At 38.4% G+C, this 26,126-nt stretch overlaps 1 protein-coding gene across 1 annotated transcript in view; it reads right to left on the reverse strand.

The window, feature by feature from the left end:
- Positions 1–14,565: 14,565 nt before the first annotated feature.
- Positions 14,566–26,126, reverse strand: part of ANKS1B (ankyrin repeat and sterile alpha motif domain containing 1B) — a 406,509-nt gene continuing 394,948 nt past the window's right edge. Inside the window, exons 24-27 of the mRNA XM_041409745.1 lie at positions 26,002–26,088; positions 21,243–21,380; positions 15,813–15,980; positions 14,566–14,673 (exon numbers count right to left, since the gene is read on the reverse strand). Coding sequence (XP_041265679.1) covers positions 14,566–14,673; positions 15,813–15,980; positions 21,243–21,380; positions 26,002–26,088 — 501 coding nt within the window. The remainder of the gene's footprint in view (positions 14,674–15,812; positions 15,981–21,242; positions 21,381–26,001; positions 26,089–26,126) is intronic.

Consider the following 26,126-nt stretch of genomic DNA (forward strand, 5'->3'; position numbering starts at 1 on the left):
AAGTCTCTGTATGGGGCCCAGTTCCCCAGGTTGTATCTAGCTGAGGCATTCACATTCTCTGGAAAAATCCCTTCGCCCAGGATTTTGTCTTGGGAAGCTGAGAAGCCTCAGAGAAAAAGGAAAACAATAATTATCTCATTTGCTTCTCCTATGTTGTGCTCACATGTGGAATGTGCTTGGAGATTGTTTACCCACAGGTGATTGTTTCACTGGATTCTGGTGGGAGTTTTGTCTCATTGGCCAGTCAGTGCCAAGCTGTGTCAGGACTCTGGAAAGAGTCACGAGTTTTCATTAATATCTTTTTAGCATTGAGTAAGCATCCTTTCGGTATTCTTTAGTATACAATAGTTTAGTACTCTTTCATATAACATAGTATCATAAAATAAAATTAGCCTTCCGAGAACATGGAGTCAGATTCATCATTCCTCCCTGCCATGAGGGTCCCTGCAAATACAGTATCTAGCTACAACACAATCTGTCCCTATCACTGCTCTCCCGAGGTGTTTTGCAGAAGCTGATGCCCTTGCAGGTTTCTGGGGAAAGCCTGAGACTCTGACTCGGGTGGTTTCCTCTGCCCTGCTGGAACAGAACATCGCAGGGAGGCTGCCTGCCCTCATCTTCAAGACGGCACAAATCCAGAATGGCAGCAGATCGCGGAGAATTCAGGTATGGTTTTGCAATTGCTAGCAGAACACAGCCTCCTTTTGAGCTCTTTGGTTGCCCTTTCTCCTTCACAGCAAGTACAGACTCCATGGCAATGCCCAGGAGTGGAAAAGTCAGCCTTGGAGCGGTATTTGCCTCTGGTAGGACACCTGAGCTCGCAGGTGTATTTGTCCACCTTGTGCTTTCCTCCTTGTGTCTACTATGGAGGCACAAATTTATTTGGGTTCATAGATGGTGATGATGATTCCCAAGAGCTCTGAGGGTTTGTGGCGTCTTATTTCTGTCATGATTCCAAGAAAAGCAGAAGCCAAATGCCTTTACTGTTTGGAGGACAGGGAGGGTGCCAGACACTCTGAACACTTCCAGTATGATACCTTTTTCTTCGTTTTCTGTGCCCAATTTCACTTTGTTCTTTTAAGCCAGGAACGGGGCACAGTCACTGACTGCCAATATGCAATAAGATGTTAAACTGAGACCAGGCTTGTTTGTGGCTGGAACTCTGCAGTAGATTGGCAGTAGATTGATTGTGTTTTCCAGCACTTCTAAAGCTTCTGTGGGGTGTGCTGCCATCCATGTTGATGTTGGTATTGATGCGGGCTTTTTTTTTTTTTTTTTTGGGAGGTGGGGGCCAGTGGTTTTGGAGCACAGATGCTGGCTTTTCTTGGATTTTAAGAGGCTTTTCTTCCAGATTAATTCACTGCACAGCTTTCTTCTAGGTGGGGTTTTTATGAGAAATCTTGCAACTAGATTTAATAGAGGCCTAGGCTGAGACTGTTAGGGTGCATCCTAAAGGAGTATAAAGGAGTCAGGTTTCCAGTCTGCACGTGTCATTGATAGCTTCATCACTTCCTATATCATCTCCTACAGTTGCACTTGAGGGATACAACACAACAGAGTGATAATTAGACTAGAACTATTTAAGCTGCCTGTGTGTGTTTGTTCAGGAGGATGAGAAAGCTAAAGTATCTTATAAGTGTTTCAATAGGCACTTTCTCTCTTGGGGCCTGACTGTTTACAGAACAAATTAGCTTCCTGTGCTTGTTTCCATTTAACAAACCATATGTTGTACATAGGAGAAGTGCTCTGAGAAGGGTTAGATTCATGTCCTTCAGGCTAGAGAGGATTCTCGTTCTGTACTCAAGAGGCATCCTCTGAGTACTACTTAGGATGCTGCAATTAGATTCCATGTGTTTATGTGTATTTTTAATCTCTTACTGTATTAGCTTCCTTCAATTTACTTGTGTCTCTGATTTATTTTTAGCTTTGTTCAGTTTCTCTAATAATGTATGACCTCAGATGAGTTTTGAAAATCATGATGTTTAAAATAATTCAAAATGAGGCAAAGAAAAATTTACATTTTCAAACTCTTCAAAAGTAAACATGATGCTCCTTAGGTAAAGCATGTGTTATTTCTAATTTATAAATGCACATGGAGTATGCTTGATATTTAAAATACCTTTTATTTTACTTTTCTAAAGCATTAGACTTTTCTAATTCTTCTCTGCAACTCTATAGAAAATATAACTTCTGTATCACTTTTCTATAGTACTTTCTAGCACATGATAGCAGCATTTTAAAAATCATATTATTTGCCTGCCATATCCTCCAAAGACAGTAATAACTGTTCATATTCCTCTTCCTCATTAGAGTCAGTATTTGGGTTGATAAGACTTTGTAGCCTGCTGGTTCAGACTCTTACTTCAATGCTAAGAAATCTTAGTCTTGACACATTTTGAGAGCACATTTTCCTGTCCCGGAGTAACAATGAAAACATTTCTTTTTGTGCTTCCCAGTTATAACTACTTAAATTCCTCCTTTAATTTAATATTGTGATCAGTACTGGCTGTTGTTTATAAGCCCCTTGGCAGAAGTAGTGTAAGGAAAAAAAGATTAAGGAAAGCCTGAAAAATATACTTATGGTTTAATAGCTCTGAAATAATACCTGAGAGGAATAGCATATTTTTAATTTGAGGCTTGGAAATGCTTAGAGCCTTCTTAGTAGAGAAGAGATGAATGAACAGACATAAGCATAGGCCAGTGGAAATTTGTCTCTAAATGCAGATCAAACATTTTGATCTGAAGAACCCAGCCTGAAGCCAATAATCATGTCTTGATGGTTGAGCACTCAGTAGCTAAACAATAAGGTAAGATATACTTAAGGACGCTGGTAGCTCCTGATTTTTTCAGCGTATTTGCACGATTTCTTAAAAGGTGCTGTGAGGTTTATTTAAATTCAGTACAGGATAGCAATATAGGTTTATATTTCCAGCTGAGATGGAGAGAATGTGTGGTCTTTCCAATATGTACCTTAAATTTTAGGACTAGAAAATAAGAAGAGAAACAGTTTTAAATAGATTGAACAGCAGAAATGTTGCCTAAATTTTACCTCTATTTGAGTATATATTTACCAATAACATGAAAAAAGGTCACCTGAATGTGTCTGAGTTTTCAAAGTATTTAAAGATATGTTTTAATGTCTTGCAGATGTTGCACTCTCAATTTATCAAAGCCAAAGAGTTGTAGTTTCTCCACTTCAAAAATTATAGAGCAGATACTACTTTTTAAAAAAATATTTCTACACTATCAAGGATTCAGGTATTAAGTTGTTGTTTTGAGTCAGTATCTGGTTTTTTATAGTCTGAAACACTGGGTTTGAGGCAGCTCTTACAGGAACACATTCATTTAAAGAAATGGTTGAGGGGCCAAGCTTTACTTGTGGAAGAATTGTTTTTCACTATGAAATTGTATCAGTGAATACCTGCCAGAGATAGGTACAATTCAACTGAACTTCAGGTGACCTGGAATTTTCTTCACAGCATTGCTTGATAATTTAAATTTGGTTTAAAAGATTAAACACAGTCAGTAGCAATAAGTGATAAGTCCACCAATTTGAGTGTTTTATCTCCTTTTCCCAGAAATATCTTTGTTGAAAGGGTTAAACTTTCGGTAGCTATAGAAAAAGAAGTCTGTTCCCTGAGCTATGATCTACTTTTCCTCTTAAGCTTCTCCTAGCAGTGAGTTCTTTACATGTTGCAGTTTCTCAAGCTCCTGTACTACTCCTTATATCTCATTTTTAGTCCTTAATTAATTATGTCAACCTTCCTTCAAATGAGGGGTTCCACTGTTCAGGGTTCTAGTATTGGTAGTGTGAGGGGAAGACTCACTGTAGCAAAGTTGGATTTCACTGTTCTTTTTTATAAATCACAAAGTGACTCTGTGGAATGGAACATTTTCTCAGTTTGTGTTCTGGATCTCTCTGGTTTCTTCAGCGTGTAATAGCAAAAAAAAGAGTGATCTTTAACAAGCTGTTACATTTATGTGTTATATATCATAAAGCTATTTTTTTGCTAAAATACAAATTTAGGAAATTAAGATCATGTTCTCTGAAAATTATGATATTTTCTATATTTATTTTTATTTTTCATACAAATTACATCTCCTCCTTTTCAGAAATTAAGCCACAGTGCTTCCAGCTCATGCAATTTATCCCTCCATTTTGCTTTACTTATTTTGCTCTTTATTTGAGTTCTATGATGGGTTAGACATTACTTTAGGATTGTTATGTATCTGCCAATGAGTTTGTTTTGTTTCTCATTAGGAAAATGGGAATTTGATCACAGTGAACACTTTGAGCAGTTAGCAGCAAATACAAGAGGTCTTAACTTTGCTTTTGTGAGAAAGAATATATCATACTTTGGATGTCTCAACTGGAATTAATAGGTGTGATAGGAAGCAAGGGGCTTGGATCTTGAGTGTCTTCTGTTTAGAATGTGTTTTTAGCTACACTTGAGCTCTAACAAAATGTTTTTCTATTGAAAATGAGACTTTTTTTTTTGGGTTTTTTTTTTTTTTTTTTTTTTTTTTTTTGTATTTCTAAATGGACTGTTCATTGCTGCTGAGATTCCTTGAAGGGAGAAATAGGAATGTTCACAAACCCAGTCAGAATGTCAAAGTGAGAACTGCTGAGTTAGGTATTGTAACCCAAGGACTTAGTCCAAGGGGAGGACAGCAACAATTCTTCCCCACAGGAAGTGAAGACAAGACCTGAGCAACCACTGCCAGAGATGAGTGGCACGGATAATCCAGCAGCAGTGGCACATTCAAGGTGTGGCTGTAGTGGTGGTATTTTTGTGGTGACTGGCAGAAGCAGCACGTTTCTTAGCAGTGAAGCACTTTTCACTTACTATTCGAAATACAAGGTTTGCTCTTGCAGATTCCTGGACTTTTTCATTCTCTAAGCTGCTTTTAGAGGCTGTGTTGAACAGGATTTTCAAATAATTCTGGCATTTCCTTAAGGACCACGTAGAGTTTGAAAACTGGGTATCTCAATCCATCTTTCCCTTTCAGAGTTGTTTTTTTTCCCAACAAATTCTTGTTACACTAAACAAATGAAGCCATATAGCAAACATTTCAGTAATCAGGCCAACATGGAGTACTCATAAATTATCACCAAGGAGCTCTAAATCTGTCATAAACTCTTACTGACTGGCTCACAGAAATGTTTATGTAATTGAGAGGAACTATAGAAAGGAAGTTAAGTCTCCTTTTACAAGTTAAATCAACTACAGTGAGATGAAAAACACCCACACATTTGGCTTTGGATCAAGAACAGAGATGTTCTTGAAAAGCAAACCTTTATGAAATCCTTATTATGAAACCAATTTCAAAGTGTAAAAAATTATGAGTTTTCCAGGTGTCATTGATTGTACTCTGCTTGCATATTCCTTGTATAACAGGGTATCACCTTGATCAGGGAGTCACAGAATTGGAATCATTCCAGCAAATAAATTTTGACATGGTTGGGAGCACAGATGTAATGTAGGATGTGTAAAAGCTGGAAAGCTTTGAAAGGAGGCCAAGAAGTCACAGTTCCACAGATGTGAAAAAAGCCACCACACCACCAAACCTGCTGCATGAGATGTTATCTTACATTACATCCCTTTAAAAAAGGTGTAGAAACTGCAGTGCAACACAGACAAATATATTAAGAGATCATGTTTATAATATTTTAGAGTCAAATTAGAAAGTATAAGAGAAACTGATAAGGGTTTTTAAAGCAAGGAGTGAAATACTAATAAGAAAATCAAATGAGGGATTAATATTAAACCTATGTAATTAACAAAAAGAAGCCTAGTCCATTGATCACAGTGACACAGTTTTGAAATATGATGTTGGAAATATGGCATTTGAAATTGATAATCTCAACAGAACAGGTAGCAAGGATGCATTTGCTCAAACTCAAGAATTTTGAATCATCAAGTCTGAAAGAAAAATTGCCATTTGTCTGCAACAGATAAGATGAAGAGTCCTTTGAATCACACCTAGTAAAATTCATCACACTTTAAAAAAAAAGTGAAATTCCAAAAGGTTGTGAATTGTTGCAGTTCTGGTGTTTTTAAAGAGGTGACCAAGGCAATTACTGACCTGACATCAGTCCTGAGGGAAACAGTGGAATGACAGATTTGAGGTTATATGGAAAAGTAGAGTCTATTCTGAGCACCACAGGATTTTTCTAGGCATTACTGGCTGCTGTGGTTTTTTGAGAGACTGGTTTTGGCAAATGTTACTGACAGATTTCCAATTGTTTTGCTTATTATTTTTTTTACTTGTGATTTTTATTTTGTTCTTAATGCATCATTGTCAATACATGAACTTTGGATTTCTTAAAGGTATTCAATTTATTATCACACCATATTTTGTTCTGAAATAAACTTGTAAAATCATACACAACAAAGGAATTAGTTCTTAATTCTAGGCAAAATTGAATCTAAACAAACATCTGAGGTAAACATTCTGTTTCTGCTTAAATGCTTCCAGATGTTCTGCATGTTTCAAATGTTATGGGTTATTATAAAGCTATTATTATATTTCCTTGCTTTACATGTCTCATGTCTACCTAAAAATAGGTAGAGAAAGGAACTTCAGAGAGCCTCTGATAATGTTCCTTGCCTCAGATCTGCAAAAGTCTGCTCTAGAGAAGGGACTGTAATAAAATACTAGGATTCAGGGGTTTTGTTGGTCATCTGAAGATCAGGAAGAATTTCATTCTTGTACTGTGTAATTTGATCTTTATATCTTTTCACCTTCCCATGAGATTTCCTTTAGGATTTGCAGTATTGAACACAGGTGATCCGTACCTTCAGGTGCAATAGATACTCATACTTTTGTTTCCTTGCAGATTGCATCATGCCAGGGCTAGACTTCTGGCTGGGAAACAGATATCCCGGAGTCAGACTGGGAGGAATATTTCCCCCCATCTTTTTATTTGTCTATGGAGCAGGCTGCAATTACTTAGACACATCACTCTAAAGGGCTTTCCTGCCACATCGGGGGTTGGGGATCATGTTGGCACTGTAAGAGCCTCTTTGCTCTAGTACTTGTTGCAATCAGTTGAATTTCCCAGATTTTTGAGGTACTTAGCTTAGTTAACTCTTCAAGATTTATGTAAGTACAACTGAGTTAAATGTAATGGCTGTGACAGACAGATGGCCATGGTGAATGATCTAATATCTTTTAATATTAACTTCCACTCATGCACAGCATTCCCAGACACTTGTGTGTTTCAGTAGATTCACTCAATTCCAATGCAGAATTGTTCACTTAATCCATCACTGATACTTTTATAGACCTACATACTGTCTGGGGGGTAAATTGAAGAAAAGAATATTAGTCTTTGCAACATTGACTCAAGAAAGAAGTAGTGCTAGCCTCAACTACATACATAAGGATATTTTTGCTTAGGAAATGCTTAAGCCTGACATTCTGTAGCCTCACAATTATCACTATCCAATAATCACAAGTGGAAGAATGCAGACTGCACTGCATCTAATGCGGTTTTTAAATTAGTGTGGTCTATTTCTTTTTTCCTCATGGTGTCACTGTAGGATAAAGTTAATGCTCATTGGGTATTCTCGATACTGGAGCATATTTCCATTTCCTTTTTCTCACTGGCTTTCTGATTTTCTTTTATATGTTTAGAAAATATCATAACAAATATACCACCTTCAAATCTGAACATGTTCTCTCAAGCCTTGGCCTATCCTTAACACTGAGCATGATTTTTTCTTTTTATTTTCCTTTTTTTTCCCCTAAGGATTTAATATTAGAATGAATTTAGCTTTATATAAGGGTGTGGAGAATTTGAGCAGTTCTAATGACTTGAAAGTAGGAAATGCCATGTTTAAAAAGACAAAAAGGCAGACATCTTACAATCAAGGGAGCTTATGAAGTTACACCCGTGACTGACTTCTTCATCACACTGTACGAAATCACAGAATGGGTAAGGTTGGCAGGGACCACAGTGGGCCCAACCTCCCTGCTCAAGCAGGGTCATCCTGGAGTATGTGACACAGGCCAGCACCCAGGCAGTTCTTGAATATTTCCAATAAGCTTCATCTTTCCTTATGTTGCTGTAATGTGTTTTGAATTCAGCTTTTATGACTGCTAGAAAAAGCAGTTTTCCTATCCAAGCTCAGTGGCAAGAAAAAACAGGAGAGAGAGAAAGGGAGAGAATTTGGTTTCATTTACAGACTGATGGCATGGATGGCATTTTTGTCTGCCTAGTTGTCACCACTTTATCCAGACCCACATTCTTGAATATATCTAGGTACTTGACTTCCACAGAAGGAAGAAAGACTTTATAAAGGTGGCACTTTAAGTAGGATTGAAGACAAGTTTGCTTGTGGTCTTTACAAGAGCAGGAGCCAGATAGAGATGCTGTTTCCCATTAATGCATTTGGAGCACAGCTTTCCTGAAAGGCAAGGGCTACAGATAATTTCTTTGCTTTCCCTCTTCTGCCTCTTCAGCAGGACACTGGTGTTTGGGCTGGTTGCACTCAGGCTTGTAATGAGGATGAGTGTGACTGTCTAGTCACTAGGAACAAAATCATTCACCAATTCCACAAAATCTACATCCAGTGCTTCACTTGTGGCCAGCCTCTGTCTAGCTCAGGGTATCAAGTGTGAAAGTTAACTAGAACCAGCATATGGTCAACCAGAATCAGCGTGGCCTGATAGCAGTAGAGTCAGTTTGCTGATTTGGCAAAGAAGTTGTTTCACCTAAAGAAGCCAAAGAGCACTGAACAATTTCAGTAGAACTGAAAACTTTTCAGTAGAAGCCTAAGAATTATCCCCCTGTGCTTTCCACTGGGCTGAAAATCCTGCCAGGATTTCCAGCCAGTTAAGAGTCCTTTATTCTCCCACTCTCTTCAGATGGTTTTTGAATATGCAATAACAAATATCCCTCTTCTCAGATAAGTGGCCACATCTAAATATTGTCTCTAATCCCTATGCCATGTCTCTCACTTATGTGCTTGTCACTGCCATGCAGTTCCTGACATGGAGTCAGTTGATCTTTGGGCTGGTACTTTGGACATAGTTGAGTTACTCTTTCTAGATGGTTGCCTTGTTGACATCTTAGACATCATCTTCCAGTGAAATGTGAAGCAGGCCAGATGAACAGCACATACTGAGAGAAAGCTAGGGCAAAATTAGAGTCCTGTGTGTGGCACAAACTGCCTGTTTTAATCTGGAATGGGAGATAAAGTATTCCACAGTTGTATGTGCATTAATTGTCTAGCATGCTGCTTCTTTTCCAAAGGACAGACAAAATCTTCACAACCTGATGACTCCCTTGCCAATGGTTACCATTTTATGGCCATGCCAGTTTTTGGTGCTGAGATGTTGACTTTAAACTGCAAGGCATGTGTACTCTGTGGCTCTGCAGGCAAAGCAGCCTCTCACAAACTTCCTGGCAGAATAGCAAAACCAGAGATGCTGAGTGTTTCTTCCTGCCAGCTTTGAGCAGTGGCTCTTCTGGCTTTTAATAAACACCAGGCCAGTTTGGAGGGGTCACTGCATCCAGTCTCAAATGCAACATCAACATCTGCTTTAGGAAACCCTCTAACTCCACAAACACAGAAGTTCCCTGCTGTTTGTCAGGACTTTGTGCAGTTTTAAGCCCTGTCCCAGCAGCAGTTTTTTACTGTGCATATGTGGCGGTGTATCCCTCTCTCACGCTGGCCCACGCTATGATTTCAGAAATGCTTGTTAGGCCTTGGCCTTGATGAATGACAGCTCAGCTAAGCTCCTTGAGCTTATCAGAAACACTGTGTGCTCCCAGGATCTTATTTTGGCTAATGAGCTCCCGTATTTTAGTGAACAGTCTTGGAAACCTATTTTTCTTGCCTGCCTAAAAATGCAAGTGTAACACTGCTTTTACAACTGAACTTTTACAGAAAGTTACTGACCTGAATTGGGGCCAGGATGGAAAACTGCTGTGACAAAAGGAAACACTCTTGCAACCCTATAAAGAGTGGTTCTAAGTGGGACCCTTGGAGCTCTCCTGGACCAGAGAGGGCTGCAGCCAGCAATTCACTCTGAGCAGGACACTCCTCCGAGCGAGAAAATTCTCAAGTTCACTCCTTTTGTAGGACCACTGCCAAAAGCCATCGATGGAACCTGGGCTACCCCTACTCCTCGAGGCTCAACTCTTCACCCTTCAAAATGATGCTAAGGCATCCAACATGAGCACTTCACTGATCCAGAGGGGAATTTTTCACAGGTGTGCATCCACACTCCTTTAATGTGTGTCTGCCGAGTGTGAATATAGTATTGCAAATCATTGTGGTTTAAAAGCAAACAGCTGCTTCCCTTCTCCCCAATCCCCTCCAGTGAGAAAGGGACAAAAAGGCAGAGATTATGGGTAGAGATAACAATTTACTAGAGAAAAAGCAAAGAGAGAAGGAAAACAAACAGTAACAGCAAACAGTACTCATAACAACAATGGGTAAAAGAGGTGATTTACATACAAAAAGGTGCTCACCACCCCCACCCAGCTCCACATGGCCACCAAGACAAAGACAGAATGGTGTACAGTTACCCACAGCCCAGCAGCTACTCGGCTCTTCCCGAGACAAGAGACAAAGGACAATGTGGCAGATGCTCCCACAGCCGGTGTCCTCCTTCCCCAAGCCCAAGACAACGAGAAACAAGGATGGACAAACATTCCAAGGCAGATTGTCTGCATGGCACTGACTGCCCTGCTCCACATCTGCACCACCCCAGGGGTTGTGTCACTGCTTTGCTCCTCCAGAAAAAAGGAACAAAATGGTGCCAATTTCCGCTGTGCAGTCACCTTTCCTTCCACCTGGAACCATGTTCCCCAACGATGGCCTGGATGGTTTAGAAGAGGAAGCCAGCCACACCCACACACCTCTAGGCTCTGCCCCTCTCAGCAACAGTGAGAGGATGAACTGTCCTAGCCAAAACCAGGACACACATGCACTGTCAGTGTTGATCTCCATAATTCCTAAGTACAATAGATTCCTACGTAAATTAGGCCTGTGTGTTACTGTTGTGTTCATTGTAAATTCTAAAGAGTCTTTTCTTAACTTGCTTAAATTAGGCTGTCAATGAAATGCTATTAAAAACTTGAGGCCTAAGCCATTAATCTAGTCTGGCAAAAGCATCTACTCTGAACCTTGTGACTCAACAGGAGGGTTCCCCTCGTTCCCTTTCATCCTTACGCTTTTCCATCCTTAACTTTTTGCCATCCCTGACCTCCACACAGATAATGTTAGACTGATTTTAGTTTGATTGATTTTAGATTTTAGTCCAATTTTTCTCTGTGTGCTTCAACTGTGTAGTTCACCAATGGACTGCATCGTGCTTTCACTTTTTTATTAAACCTGCTTTAGCTGATACCTTTGCCAGTGATTCTCTGAGCAACCTAAAACACCCATTCACAACAGCATATTAGAGACCTCACTCCTCACATAATTCTCAAAACCCTTTGTCATCTACATTTCCTTTGGATTTCAATTTGCTTACCTTCTCATGTCAAATGCAATCTACTTCTGTATCAGCTCTCTCCTTTTGCGTATTCTCCACCTTTCCACTCTAAGTCAGCCATTGGAATTAACTATTGGTTTTCCAGCATCCAAATGCTCCAGCTTCTTCATATGCCTTCCCTGACCTGCCTCTGCTTCCCTTTTACCCTAGAGGTCAAGAACAGCAATTTTCCTGACTTTCTGATCCTGTAGAGGTCCCTACCTTCACTGTTAAGACTGACCATTATCCCCTTACTGCCTATGCACTTCCAGCATACCAGGAACTTAAATGAAAAGTCATCTCAACCAAAAAAGACAAAAGATCAAGTGGTAACTCCTTTGGATTAGTGCAAGTTTGTAGAAGTCCCTTTGGATCTGAAGAAAGGACTGCTGAACCACTGTCCCCTGCTAGAGGAGACCCCATGGACTTCTCTCCAACTGGCTTACACTACTCTTGGTGAGTAGATGGATATGTTTCCTTCTAAAATCCCAGGTTTCTGCAAATACAGAAGTCCCTGATGTGTGTTAATTCTTATCTTTCCTTCCAGTTTAAATTTGCCTGCTGTGGGTACTTCAGTTGTTCACTGCCTGTGTCCCAAAACCTTCACACTCAATTCTCTGCCCTAGCAGTCTTTCATCTGTCTTATCTTTCATCAGTCCTGCTAGTTATTGTCAGTCTCTCTTGCCCCAATTATCTCTCCCAAATGAGTTCAGCTGCTTCCTGTGCCACCTTACCTGCTTGACATCTCTTTGATGAACCTAGATCAAATTCTTCCTGCAAGGTGGCAGTCCTTCCTGTTGTTTCACACCTTTCCTTTACATCTGCTTAGAGTTTTGCTGCAGCTCCTGTCTCATCCTTTAATTTTAGGGGTCACTCAGCTGCATAAGAGGTGCCCCAGTTTCGTACCCTGAAAACCTGGCCCATTTGTACTTTACGTGCCTGAAGTGGATGTGTTTTAACATAACTCCTGCACAAATCTTTACAGGATGTGATTAAATATGGGAAGTCAGCAGCTGAGTAGAGCATGGAAGAACCAGTTAATTGAGGACTTCAAAGTGTGATGTTTTTACCATCTGTAAACAAAATCTGTATTGCAAACCAAAACTCTCTCCACAGCAATTCCTAGATTTCCTTGGTACAAGATCCAAAGCTCAGTGAAATCAGTGAAATGGGAAAGGGGGGATCTTTCACTGATTTTAGTATCCTTTGCATCAGGCCCCTGATTTCCCTTAGCAAGGATAAAATGATACACAAAGCTGGGACTGTACAACTTCCTTTTATTTTGTGTGCTTTTATAGGATATAAATAAATGACAAAATTACAAAATTTATAACTGGAAGCCCAAGCATATTTACATAAGTATTTGTTGCAGTGAGGCTACTATTTACTGTTCTCCTATACAATTTTCCTTTTGGTACCATATTTTTAGTGTTATTTTTTTTTTACTGTCAGTTGACTAAGTACATATCAACAGTGAATAAGCAAAAATATGTACAAGGAACTATTTTGTTCAAGTAAATTGAATACTGTATTAAAAGGATGTCATCACTCAGCGCTATGATTAGGTTTAACTAAACCATATACAATTATCAGTTTTAAACCAAGTTCAATTATCCATTTTTTGGAATATACCAACTGATGATTCTAACTGAAAAACCTCAGCTGGATATGAAATAATAATTAAAAAAACATTAAGACAACCACACAATTTATCAATATCTCTATAATGAACTTCAAAATGATTCACAATTTGACTGGAAAGAACAATATACATTAAAATGTCATTTTTCTCCTATAATGATAATTTTACTGTTATAATTTCAGTTCTACATAAATATACATCATGGTATTATACAAATACTCCACAGACATTAAAAAAATTAAAACACTTTAAAGAAAAAGTAAGTAAATCTCATTTAACCAAATATTAAGCAAAAGCTTAATTATTTTGTTTCATGAAAACATTTTTATTACTTTGGAATTTTTTTCTTTTTCTCGCTGTTTTTATTTAGAAAATGTTTTGCAGTAGAATTTTATCAACACTCTTCCAAACAAGCTTTCTGTGACAGAAATCTTGATAGCAAAATCCATGGTTTTCACTTTTTTAGAACCACTGAGATTATTTTTTTTTAAATACTATTAGAATTCATGGCTATAGCAATGTTGAACTGCATAAACTATATGTAGGTGTAGTAGAATGACCATCCCACTTTCATTCCAGACTGATCACACAGAACATCCAGTGCACTGATGCTACAACTCTTATAATTTTCATAATGCTGCAATAGCAGTCATTTACTTAACTTTAAAATAAACAATATTTCTCATAATTAATCTGGCTTCCTTCCATAAATATTCATATGTTTTCCTATAGTACTTCTCTTCCATAAAAATATCTAATAAATGTTTTCTGTGCATTATTAATACCTTTTTCTAACCATTCATAAAACTCTGATCCTTTGCTACAATGCAAGAGGTTCTTATTTCTGTAGAGGATCAAAGGACATAAATGATTACATATAAAATCAGTGCACACAGAAATCAGGGTGCCTAATTTCTTGTCACTTTAATGAATTCTTTATTCAACACAGTAATTATTAATGAATTCAGTGGTTTCACAAATAATCTATTTATTAATTCTGGTTCTATTTCAATTAAAAACTGCCAAGATTTAAATAAAAAACCCAATCAAATACTCTACTCGTAGGCAGCATTAGTATTAGTTTAGAGACATTTTGTTTTTTTTTTTCTTTAAAAAGTAGAATTCTAAAATAAGAAATCAAAGAAAGCACTGTGGCAGAGTCACAAGGGAGAACTGCACGAAAAATAAGGTTTCTCACTCCTCTTGTGGACTGTAATTTTAAAAGTCTTCATATAGAATCATTCTTCAGTCAGTGCTGCAGGAAGAAGAACATCACCAGAAATGACTGTCAGCCTTTTTTGTTAGTTACAAGGCCACTCATACAGTGCAGTCTTCCTCTCTGCTGGATTGAAACGTTGCCATAAAGGAAAGGCTGTGCTGTGACTGCTTGGCGTGCAAGGCACAACAAGGAACAGGGGGACAGTTTTGTATCAGAAAATTGTAGTTTCATACTTGGTATTAATGCCTCTTTTGGCCTCTTGTCCAGGTTCAACAATCCAGGGTAGATTCGCAAGAGTCTTTTGTTCGGATGGATCTATCTGCTTTAAGACAAATGCAAACATACAGACGGGTTACCATCTCCGTGCACGGCAGCTTGAGCAGAGGGTTTTTCTTTAAACTAACAGGGCAAATCCCGAATTGACAAAGTCGTACAGCAGCAAGTATGGTGGTGTCTACACTCCCATGTACTCATGGCTGCCTTCTTCTTCCTGTTGAGATCAGAGCTGTGTTTACCCCCAAGCTATAGGGCATCATAGTTCATTAAAGCCACACTTCATCCTGAGAAGTCTGTTCGCTAATGAGACAGACGATGGCATCAGGAAATGTTTCTACTTAAGGTTTTATGGAGGAAGATTCTGTGGCAATGGATGACAAAGTGTACAGTCATACATTCCCCCCCCCCTTCCCCTCACCCAATAATTAAGTGTCATAAAGTACAATTCTCACATTATAGTCAGTGAATATGATAGTGTGCGGTCATTTTTCTCCTCTCCCTCCCAAATCACCCTGAGCCTGTGTTCTCACTTAATTTATAATAGTTTTCATAATTTTTTTAAAAGGTCTACTGTAAATTAATATTTCTCTGTCATCTCTGCACTTCAGGAGGGCACTTTTACGGCAATCAATGCATATGCTTCAATGAGCTTTGTTTCTTGGGGGTCTGTGATTAGTACTGAAAAGGTATATTGAATCCCAGATCAAAAACATAAAAAAAAAGAAAAAAAAAAAAAAAAAAAAAAAAAAGAAAAGAAGTTGCTTGGTCTGACAAGATAATTGTTAATTGATTTGGACTTGTAATTTGATTAGGGTACATATGCCATGATTGTATACCAAACAAGTTAGGTGATACATTAGGAAAGTCCATGAAACCAGAGTTTGAGAGGTATGCATTGATTAAACTGAATTAATTAAAGTTCAGTAATTACTGTAAAACAAAAGACTAACCAAGCAACATCTTAATCTGGAGAAATCTGAAATAAGCAGTTGTTTGAGATGGCTGCCAGTGCTGTGGTGACACAACCCTGGCAGCTGATGAGCAGAGGTGGCATGATGGGCATTTCTGACTCAAGAGGTACTTTTATTTGTACAGCTTCTAGTACATATACTCTTAACTGTATAGCTGAATTTTGGATTTTTTTTGCATTTTTTTTTGCATGCATTACTACCTTCTACTTACCACTGACTTCCGAATACTAACACGTGGTTTGGGAATAGGTTTAGAGGGTTTGTTTTCAAAGCTTTCGGGGAGGGTTGAAGAATGACCCCCTTTTCGTGCCTGTAGTGCAAGCTGATAGGCCACCTCAAATGCTTGTCCTAGTGTAAGAATGATTTCATAAGCTAAATTCTGGAACAAAACAGAAACAGTTAAAAATGAGGTGAGGTTGAATTATTGTCAGATCCATGAAGTAGGGTAGTGATTTGCAATGTAAATAATTAAAATCACGCTGGTAATAGGCTCCTCAGTCTCTGTGATGTTTACATCTGTCATTTGATTTCCCATTGATTAAAAACCATCTAAAAGTAATTTATTGTATTGAAAGTAATTACTTCTAAACCCCTTGAAAATGTCTTACTAAACATGAAAACATGAGTGGGTGAGCGTGTTGTCATCTCTTTTTAGAACAAGTACATTAACCTTCCCACCTTCCCAACTCATCCCATGTCTGCTGTTCTCGGGATCCAGCCCCTCTTGCACTGCCGCAATGTGACATTCGGCCTCGCTCTATTTCAGAACTCCTGTGCTGACCCATCCTCCTCCAGAGGCAGCAGCCTGACGTGCTGCTTCCCTGGGCACATGCCTCGGGGTGCTCTGTGCTCAGCAAGCAGCACGGGAAGAGGCTGCAGCCGGGGTGTGCTGCTTTCAGAGGGACAAGGAGCCAGGGCTGGAAGTGTGTACTCCGAGTGACAGACGCAGTGCAGGCAGCTGTGTGTGCAGGGCAGTGCGTTGCTTCAATTGCGTGCTGCACGTCCTGGCGAAAGCTTCTCATGCACTTGTTTTCTAGAAGTAAAATTGAGCTCAAACACTTGTGTAACAACACTCCTGTAAGCAAGGGGAACGGAGGTTAGTGGGCATAACCAGAAAAGTCAGGCTATTATGCCTAAAACCATGTTTCAGTGTTATAGGTGGAATACTTTAAATCCTCTTTGAATATGGGGAAGAAAACCTGTTGAAATATTTATAAAGAACAAATGAGGTATCAGAGGGGTTGATATAAATATCTTTTCAGTACAGTTACACATCAATGAAAAAGCAGCTGGGAGTTTCAAATTTGACCTTACTCTAAATGGTAAGTGAAGTCCTATGGTAATTTTTCTTCAGGTTTGTGGGTTTGTTTTTGTATATTTATTTTCAGGCTCCTACTGGAGCCTATTTTTAGGCTCCTACTAGAGCCTGTTTCTGGGCTACTAACTCTGCAATAATCTTTAGAACCCCTGCAGAGCAAAGGCAAGCCTGTTGGCTTGCCTCCATATGATGTCCTACAGTCCCCTTGGAATAATTCATAAATCTTTGATATGATTCAGATGTTACTCCCTCCTTCCTCAATCTCCACAGCCTATAGTAGGAAGCAATTCTGCATTGCTTTGAACCTAGGTGATCCCTTAAAATTCCCACGTTTCTGATGCTTTTTCAAATTAGTTTTGTCTTTACTAGTCAAGTCTAACTGTTCAGTTTGCAGAAAGTGAGAAAGAAATGCAATCCACTTGGAAGTACACTATTTTCAACCCCTTCAATCATTAAAACAAAGTTAAATGGACAAGCATTACATTTCAGGCCTTACACTTTAATTTCCCTGAATAATTTCCATTCCTTTTTTATCACTCATGTCTACTGATATAATACAGGCTAAATTCAGCATATTTTGCTCATTATAAGAGCTTCTTATAAAGGTGCCAGTTCTGCTCTGTGTTAGGTCAGACAGAAAACAATTATACTCCTGCACTGGAACTTGCTCTCTGCTATTACGACTACAGCCACAACAGCAAGCCAGCCAAAATTTTATAGCTTCCCAAATAAAAATGCCTGATTTGATAGTTGTAGTCTCCAAATTATCTCCCCTTTAAGTTCAAGGGAAACTGTCCAGAATTGAAAAACACTGAGGCTGCAGTTTGCCAGTGGAATAAAAAAGGAAAAACTAAAGAGCCTGTTATGAAGTGCTCTGCCTTTTAGCAGAATGCTGGCCAAGGAATTAAGAGCAACAAGAGTATAGTTAAAAATTTAGAGAATAATATAATTTGAAATGGAGTGTAATTTAAGTGGGATAAGAATCAGCTTTCGTGACAGTAGGAGAGTTTACTATATTATGATGGGATTGTCTGCAGTGGATATTATCAATATTACTGAGGATTACATCAGCAGGACAAGGCTGTAGGAATGGCTTGTTGGAGAATATGCAAGCTGCAATACTAGCAGGACTGAGAAAATACACCACCCAGCTTGGCACACAAAAAGATCATTGAGACAGGCCTGAAAATTTGGGAGATAGGACTGGAGACAGACTGAAAGTTTGCCATACTGAGGCATAAATTTAGTTTAAGTCCTGCATCTTGTATAAAGCCACTATTATCTGTTTTCCTTTGTTGTCTAAAATGAAAAAAACAGGCCTGTCTGGGACCTGAAAACCATAAGAAACATGTAACTGCTTCTCTGGTTAATAAATATTTGAAATATAGCAAATAAAATAGAACATCCACTGTTCTGTTCAATATTTGGAATGCAAACTAAGCCATAGCTTGTACATAAATTTCATACATTGTATACTGTGGTGGAGCCTTGACAAAGGGAAGCCTGCAAATAGAGGCAAGGAGGGCTTTAAAACTGTACCTTATGAAATATTTAAAAGTTATCTGAAAAAAACCCCCATAAATAAATAAATTTGGTTTGAGGAATTTCCCACCTCTAGTACTGGGAGAGGATTATGAGGACCTGAGTTGGACAGGTAGAAGCAGGATTCCCTTCAGGACAGGGGTGGAAAACCACACCAAAATCCATTGTGGAAATTCTTCTGATGGAATGAGGAGATGATTTGAACTAAGAAGTTCAAGTTCCAAAGTTGAAAAGCACGTGGTGCACAAGGAAGGACAGAAGTCTCCCTCTCCGACAGACGCTTAGCACGGAAGCTGCAGAGCCCCTGGCTGCTGTAGGAGACTCTGACTCTCACAGCACCCATCAAGCACCCATCAAGAAAGGAGACAGAAATGCCTGCGGTGCTTCCCGGGCTGCTCCTTGTGTGGTAAGGCAGAGAGGGAAAGGGAGTAAGCCAATGCCTGTAAGCAACAATTTCTGGGAGGTGAGGAATGAGGTGAACTGCCTTGTTTGCCCGGCAGTGCTACAACTCAGATCTCCAGCCCAAGTCTGAGGATTCTTCATCTTTAACTCAGCCAGCCTATTACAATGGCTAATTGTGTCCTCACATTTTAACTGGCGTTTTTGTTGTCTTCTATTCACAGGTGCACTGGGCAATGAAGGATTTTCTGATGGAAATTACTTTGGGTATCTCCAATACACAAACCAGAAATTGATATAGGAGCTGTGTTGATGGTTTGTTTCTCCAGAGGGAATCCTTCACTCACAGATTTAAGGCTGCTTAGTAAAAGAAAGAAAGTGAAGTGGATCTCAAATATTGAGCAATAAATCCCCCCAAACCTTCTCCCCTTCAATATTCTGTAATAATGTCTGATGTTTTTGCAATTTTGATTGTAGAATTTTAACTTTGAGTTAAAGTTAAATGTACAGTTACTCCTAAGTAGTATCAGTAATGCTTGTGGTTGCATGTCCCTACACTAAAATAATTCCCCTACCTATAAATAAATTATTCTTGCCCACACTTCCTGAGAAACTGAAGGACGCAAGAGAGTGATTTTTTTTTCCATAACATTGCATATATTGTATTACCAAAATATATATGGTTTAAAATGCCTTAATTTAAACCTTAAATTAAGGTTTAAAATTTCTACCATTTTAAACCTTAATTTTCTTAAAATTATTGTATTTCTATCCATTGGCAAATGGGCAGAATTGCTTCTATTAGCAAATGGGACAATCAGTTTAACATAAACATTAGGCTTTAAATAGAAAATTTAATTCACACTATGCTTGCACTCTGAACATCTAGCTAGTTTTCATAGAGCTTGTATTTTCATCAAAAATGCTAACTCCTGTGACAAAAAACACAACACAAACAGAGGATATTTGGGTGTATAACACCCAGTTGAGGATTAAGTTGCAGAAGAAAACTAAGACAGTTAAAGTTTCCATACTGCTTAAAATAGCCATTTAAAGTGCTTGGGATCTTAAATGCTCCTCCTAAGGTACAGCAAGTGGGCAAAATGTAATTATTCCTGGATCACTTTTCTTCTCTTGCCAAGAAAGAAGATGAATTTCATCTGCAATACCTGCGTGTATGTTTCTGCTTGATTACTAAACCTATAAATGAAACTGCAGTACTTCAAAACCATTAAGTAGAATTTGAATAGACCAGGAGAAATAATAACCTCACTCAATCAGTCTAATTTCTGTTGTTCACACATCACTAAAACCTATATAATGTAGCATCTTGTTGATAATTTTCCTATCTATTTTTAACACAATATCAAAGTTTTCCTACTCCCTGTGGATACCAAAATGTCAGCAGAGAATTTAAATAACAAAAGCACTCAACCAAAATGCTAGAATTCCTCTAACCTACCTGTACATCTTGTTATTTAAATTCTCCCACACACTATTGCCGTGCATGTTAACTATTTCCCCAGTTCCAAATAAAAAGCTGCAGTTCAAGGTATTCTGTTCTTTTGATTTATCTTATTTATATTCATATAAGCTTGTTTCAAGAATTCATGCACATTATACTCTATTAAAATATCTCTTTCTTGAATGGGTTTGAAGTTTTAGTAATTTCTTAAATTTCTCTTGTGCACAACTCAAAGAGTAAGTTTTCTTAAAAGTTTTGGACTCTAAATCTTAGTCATAAAATCTTTAGCCACTACTTAGTTCATCAAATTTAGCTGAAAACTGCATGACTGATTAATTAATATGTGTTCATGATTTCTTGAAACCATAATAGTTTGTGTATCCCCACCCGAAAGATATAGGTGTAGGAAGAAATGACTAATTCTCCACCAATATAATAGGAGCTCCAAGGACTTTTGCTGAAGTAAAATTTTGAGATATGTAGGCAAGAATTACAGAACAAGGAAATAAGAATTAAAGAATTAATTTGCTACTTTCAAAATAAAGGCAATCTATTGGTGTGTACTGAGATTTCAGAATGGCTGGCCAAATATACTTGTTACAACCTTTTGGAAGCCTTAGGCTTACAGCTTAGGATATGAGAATCTCATGTCCAGACTTGCATGAAAAGCTACCTGCTAAGTTTACAATCAACAGCTGAGGTGACAGAGGTGACTTATTTCCAGTGGGAAATATCAGAGAAAATCTTTGCCCTACTCCAGAAATGTCCCTTTGCTATCCCTTAGCGATCTTTTCCTGGGGCAAATTAACGATGCCTTCCATTAGTCACCATGAATATATCGTGAAAATGTTTTAACAGAATAAGTAACTACGACGAATAGAAAGAACTATTAAATGAAGTATCTTCTATAAACTGACCACATCAAACGCAGTGAACACGTGGCAGTAGTGGTGATTGGTCTTCAAGTCTTTAGTGATGTACGCAAACGTAGAAAGGTCTTCGGGGTCTTGTGCCGCACAGGAAATGTTACGGATTTCGTGTTCGGCAATAATATTCTGTTTAAAAAAATTTCAATTTAAAAATCAATTTAAGAATTAAATTTAAAAAGGTGTGGCTTTACATTCACATTTGTGTTGATCTACGGTACCAAAGTATTTCAGAAATATCCTAATAAGAAGAGATTTAATATACCTCATGTGAGATCTTACACAGGTATTTGGAATTTTGACCCTCTCCACTCGCCAATTGTCTGGTTGGAAACCATTATGTTCTAGATTCTTCTCTATGCGACCACTTGTGCTTTGCAGCTTATTCAGGTTCCTTTGACAAAGAGACATCTTTCCTGGCACACAGGACACAACTTCATAAGATGCTGGTATAGCACTTCAAAATTGTATTAATAGATACAATTTCAAAGCACTATACCAGCATCTTATGAAGTTCCTGGGCTTTTGTATAAAGATCAAAATGGGACACTGTTTCAGTCTACTGACAGACAGGATCTGCTGAAACCCAGCAAGCTCAATGGCCAGGTTTTTGCGCACGCTATTTGACAAATTTTAGCTACAGTTCTTCAGGAGAAAAAAAACACCAAACAGCCCTTATAACTGAAACTGTGAGAAATTTAAAGGATTCTGATGACTAAAATTATAACTATGGGGTGACCTGGCAGCTTATCTCCACTTACTGACAGCAGCATCCTGTAGGAGAGATGTAAGAAAATGAAACTGTTCATGCACTGAGTCACACTGCCTGCAATAGCCAATGTAAGCTATAGCACACTACTGGGAGAGAGGTGGGGCATGTCTGTCCAATGGAAGAAATAAAAGCTGTCTTAAAGCTTTGGAGAAAATGATGAATACTCATTACATAAACTGCTGATATATAATTACTGTGCTCAGGCCAAAGGAACCATGAAGCCAGAGAAAAAGATAATGCAGAGTGGCTTATGATTAGGCCTTGCTTCAGCAACACTTTTCTTTAAAGAGAAGAATGATTCACTGAATAGGAATTTACTTAGGGGTTAGTTTCCAGGATTTCTTGAATTGTAGCCCTGCTGGCTGTATCTCTGGCATTTCCACAAAAGCCCAAAGTGACATATCCTGCTTCAGCAGGACATCACTACTGCACCATGGAACAGGTGACACCTGTAGTGTCCTAACTCTTTACACAGCCACCACTTGCTGCTGCTACAGTGGCATCTGTCCAAGTTAAAACAATCTCTGAGCACATCTGGTTTTCCCTCACCCCTCTCTTTTCCTTCCTACCTCGTATCCTCCACCTCCTTTTTTTATTTTTATTTATTTTTTTTTTAATGCATGCAAACAAACAATGCTTTGCCATATCTTCTCTCATTTGCTAAGTGGCAACTTTCCCCCTTGCATGTAGGTGCCAAGTTAACAAAAAGAAGTATTAACATATCTAATAGAAAAAATCATGACTTAGGAAAAATCTTAATAAAAAGCCTACCAAATTTCAAATTATGGTAAAACTGAGATAAGGAAACTTAACTGAAGAAAAGAAAGAATCCTCTTAAATTGTTGCAACATACTTGATTATTTCTCTTTAATGCATTATTAATAAAAATGACAAAACCAGTACTTGTGTTTCAATATATGCCAATTTATAATGACATGTATAATCTCTGCTTAACAATTGCTTGCTTTTTATGTTACTTAAAGCATTTTATTTTCTTTGTTCTCAAATTGATAACTTTTACCCGCAATAAAGATTTTGATGAGAATTAGAATTATACCAAAACCAGGGATTTAGATATCCACAGATGGAGCTGTAATGCACTGTCATTGATGTAGTGTTGGCAACACTGTAGTTCAGAAAGCAGAAAGAATTCAAGCTTGGAAGGTCTTAAAATCATATGTGAAGTATTTATGCCAAATCATGAGCCACAATGTAATCACCTGAATTTATGCAGCATATGTGGAAAGACTTCTGCTATGCTGAAACTTTTTCTAGGTGACTTGGGGTTGACACAGGGATTTGCATTAATTACTTTAATGTTTTAAATTTAAATCAAGTGAATTTTAGAAACATACACATATCAAGTCTGAATAATATAAAGTATACCTAAACGAAATCTTCTGGATAGAAATTGGTAGTGAAATTGAGGTTTTTTCTTAGCTGCTGTAGGATATCCTCTGTGATCTCCTTTCAAAATTAAACATTTTTCAGTGCATGCCTTTACTGTGTCCTACTGTCACATTTCAGTAGACCATGGTCTTATTCTGTAGGAAGTAGAAGGCTATGAACGAGCTTCCTGTTCTGGGTACACTCCTCAGACACAGACTGACACTGCACAGTTGTTCTAAAAATTGTCTTTCAGTTTGGCAAGAGAAACCTCCAGTGCTTCTTGAAAAGTGGGGAAGCTGAAAGTCAGTTCTGGTTCTGCCAAGGAAATACCTTGGAGAGACCAGGTTTTTGCTAAGCAGCCTTCCTTTTGCATGCCTAACTCATGCCAGCCAATCTCCCTTCTGGCAGAAATCACCCAGAAGTTAGGGTGAGCTGTGAGCCACGAGAAAATTCTGTGAGTCTGCTTTTTCCTAAGCAGTAATTTCTTTCTGGCCTCACTTTCAAGGAAATGGTGTCATGCCAAACTTTGAGGCGCCACTGAAATAGCTGTCGTGGAATGAGGTCAGGGCCCCCTCGTCACCTGAAACTTTGCCTGCTGTGACTGGGAAGACAAATTCTTAGCTTGGTGGCATAAAGGAAAACGATGAGCAGCCATGAGAGCTGAGTTTTCAAGCACAGAACTGCTAGCTAGTTTTGTCATTAAAAACGATGTGTTCATTGCTCAGTGGTGCCCAGTGCTGTCAACTGTAAGCTCAAATGGAAGCAGCACAAGGCTCTCACCTTAGGGGTAATCTGTTTGGCTCTTGAAGGAATTGGGAACAGCACACTGTGGACAAGGATGATAGCAACGCTTTTGGGAGAGTTGCAGGCTATTACCTGGTTTTTGCAGAAGGGAAAGGCAGTGCAAATTCTGAACTAGAGAGAAAACAATCTACCACTTGAGAAAAAACATTGGACTGTGGCATATTTAACTCTATCAAATATATCTGTTGCACTACTAGGTTTCAGTGGGACATCTAGAGTCAACTAATACAATTTGCCAAACTTCTTTCAGCTTTCCATCTTACATAAGACTCTATGCACGGTGCAAAGAGACATAAGAAGCTCCTTTTGCTCTCCTGGGATTTTTTGTAAACCTAAGGACACTGCAGTTACATCCTTTATGCTACAGAGGAGACTGAAGAGCTGAAAACAGCATTATCCAAGTTGGAGCTAATAGCATTACAATGTTCTGATTTATGCCCTACACATCAGAGAACATAAAAGGAATGAGGGCTGTAGAAGCTCAGTTTTGAATCAATGGAAGGAAAAAGGAGCAGACCTTTGGAAGGAAAAAGGAGCAAATTCCATTTCAAGGAATCCCTGGTCTCTCTGCTCTGGCAAATATGCCAGACTTGAAACAACAGTAATTTCACCTCAGTTTTTCTTTTATGCCCTCTTCTAACTCTAAATATGGCTTCCAAACTCCAGCAGAAGTTCACAAAACTGCTTCCATCCATCACTTAAAACACAGTTCTAGTTAAACTTAAAAACTGATTGATTTGGCAAGTTTGAAGGATACTGGGTTAGGCGTACTGTGTGGTCTGAATGTTCAGCAACACAAAGCTGCTATATACATTATTAACCTGGTCAGGTGGCTGGCTGTCAGATTAATTTTTATATTGCTTAGTCAGTTTTAGTCACATAGCAGAAAATATAATTTCTTTCCTGTTCATATAAAAGCAACAGTATGGATTGTATTTCCTTGCCATTTTAGACATACAAAGAAGAGAAATTAATGCAATTACTTTACTTCTCTGTACAGAGCTTGTACATTTTACTTTAGCTAAGCAATAATCCATTGCTCTATCCGTCACTGAGTTCTCTGATCTCTTAGTTTCTGCCTTTGTGGCTTTGGTTGTTTTTTCTAAAGATTTGGATGTATTTAGAAATGCAAGAAACAAAGCACAGGAGAATTGCCATACAGGAAGATGAAAAAAACAGGAATAGCAACTATTAAGAAGCTGCTGCAAGTCAGGTAGTTAAATGGTTAGCATCAAGAAAACAGCTCACAGAGAGGCTGTGGTATCTGAATGTCTGCAAAGCACATTCAAGGCTTGTGTTCCTTATTCTTAAAATGGCTGGCCCTGGATAAAACCGCTTCTTTATTCTTTATTGAGACATCTTTTTTTTTTTATTTTCTCAAATTATATTAATGAACATATATACATATACACACACACACCCACACACACACACATATATATATTCTGCATATTTATGGAACTGTATAAGATTATGAAAAAGGATTATGGCAAAGGATTCCACAGAGGCTCCCTGCTGAATGTCTTTTGTGATAAGCTTGCATGTAAGAGCAGAGTGCCGGACACAATGTTCTCCAAATCAGCCATTAATGCAGCATCACTTGCTCTCCAGACTGAGTTTCTGGATAGTCATAATTACATTACATCCATTTTGGGCAAAAGAGGAGAAAAGAGGAGAGGAAAACACAAAGTGCAAATCTGTCCCCTCTCTGGCCTGGCCTTCATAGGTATTACTATTTCTCCTAGTTGTGAGAAACAAAAGGTAATATTCAGTAATTGCACATACCTTATTTGTGGCATCAATAAATTTGACTCCCTTGTAAGAGACAGACAGGACAATGGTTGGTACTTTCTTCATCTGTTCTGTAGACTTCTGAAATCAAAACAAAGATATTATTATTCTTAGAGTTG

The sequence above is a fragment of the Onychostruthus taczanowskii genome, unplaced genomic scaffold, assembly GCF_017590055.1.
Source record: "Onychostruthus taczanowskii isolate IOZ18803 unplaced genomic scaffold, ASM1759005v1 scaffold31, whole genome shotgun sequence".
NCBI classification, from domain to species: domain Eukaryota; kingdom Metazoa; phylum Chordata; class Aves; order Passeriformes; family Passeridae; genus Onychostruthus; species Onychostruthus taczanowskii.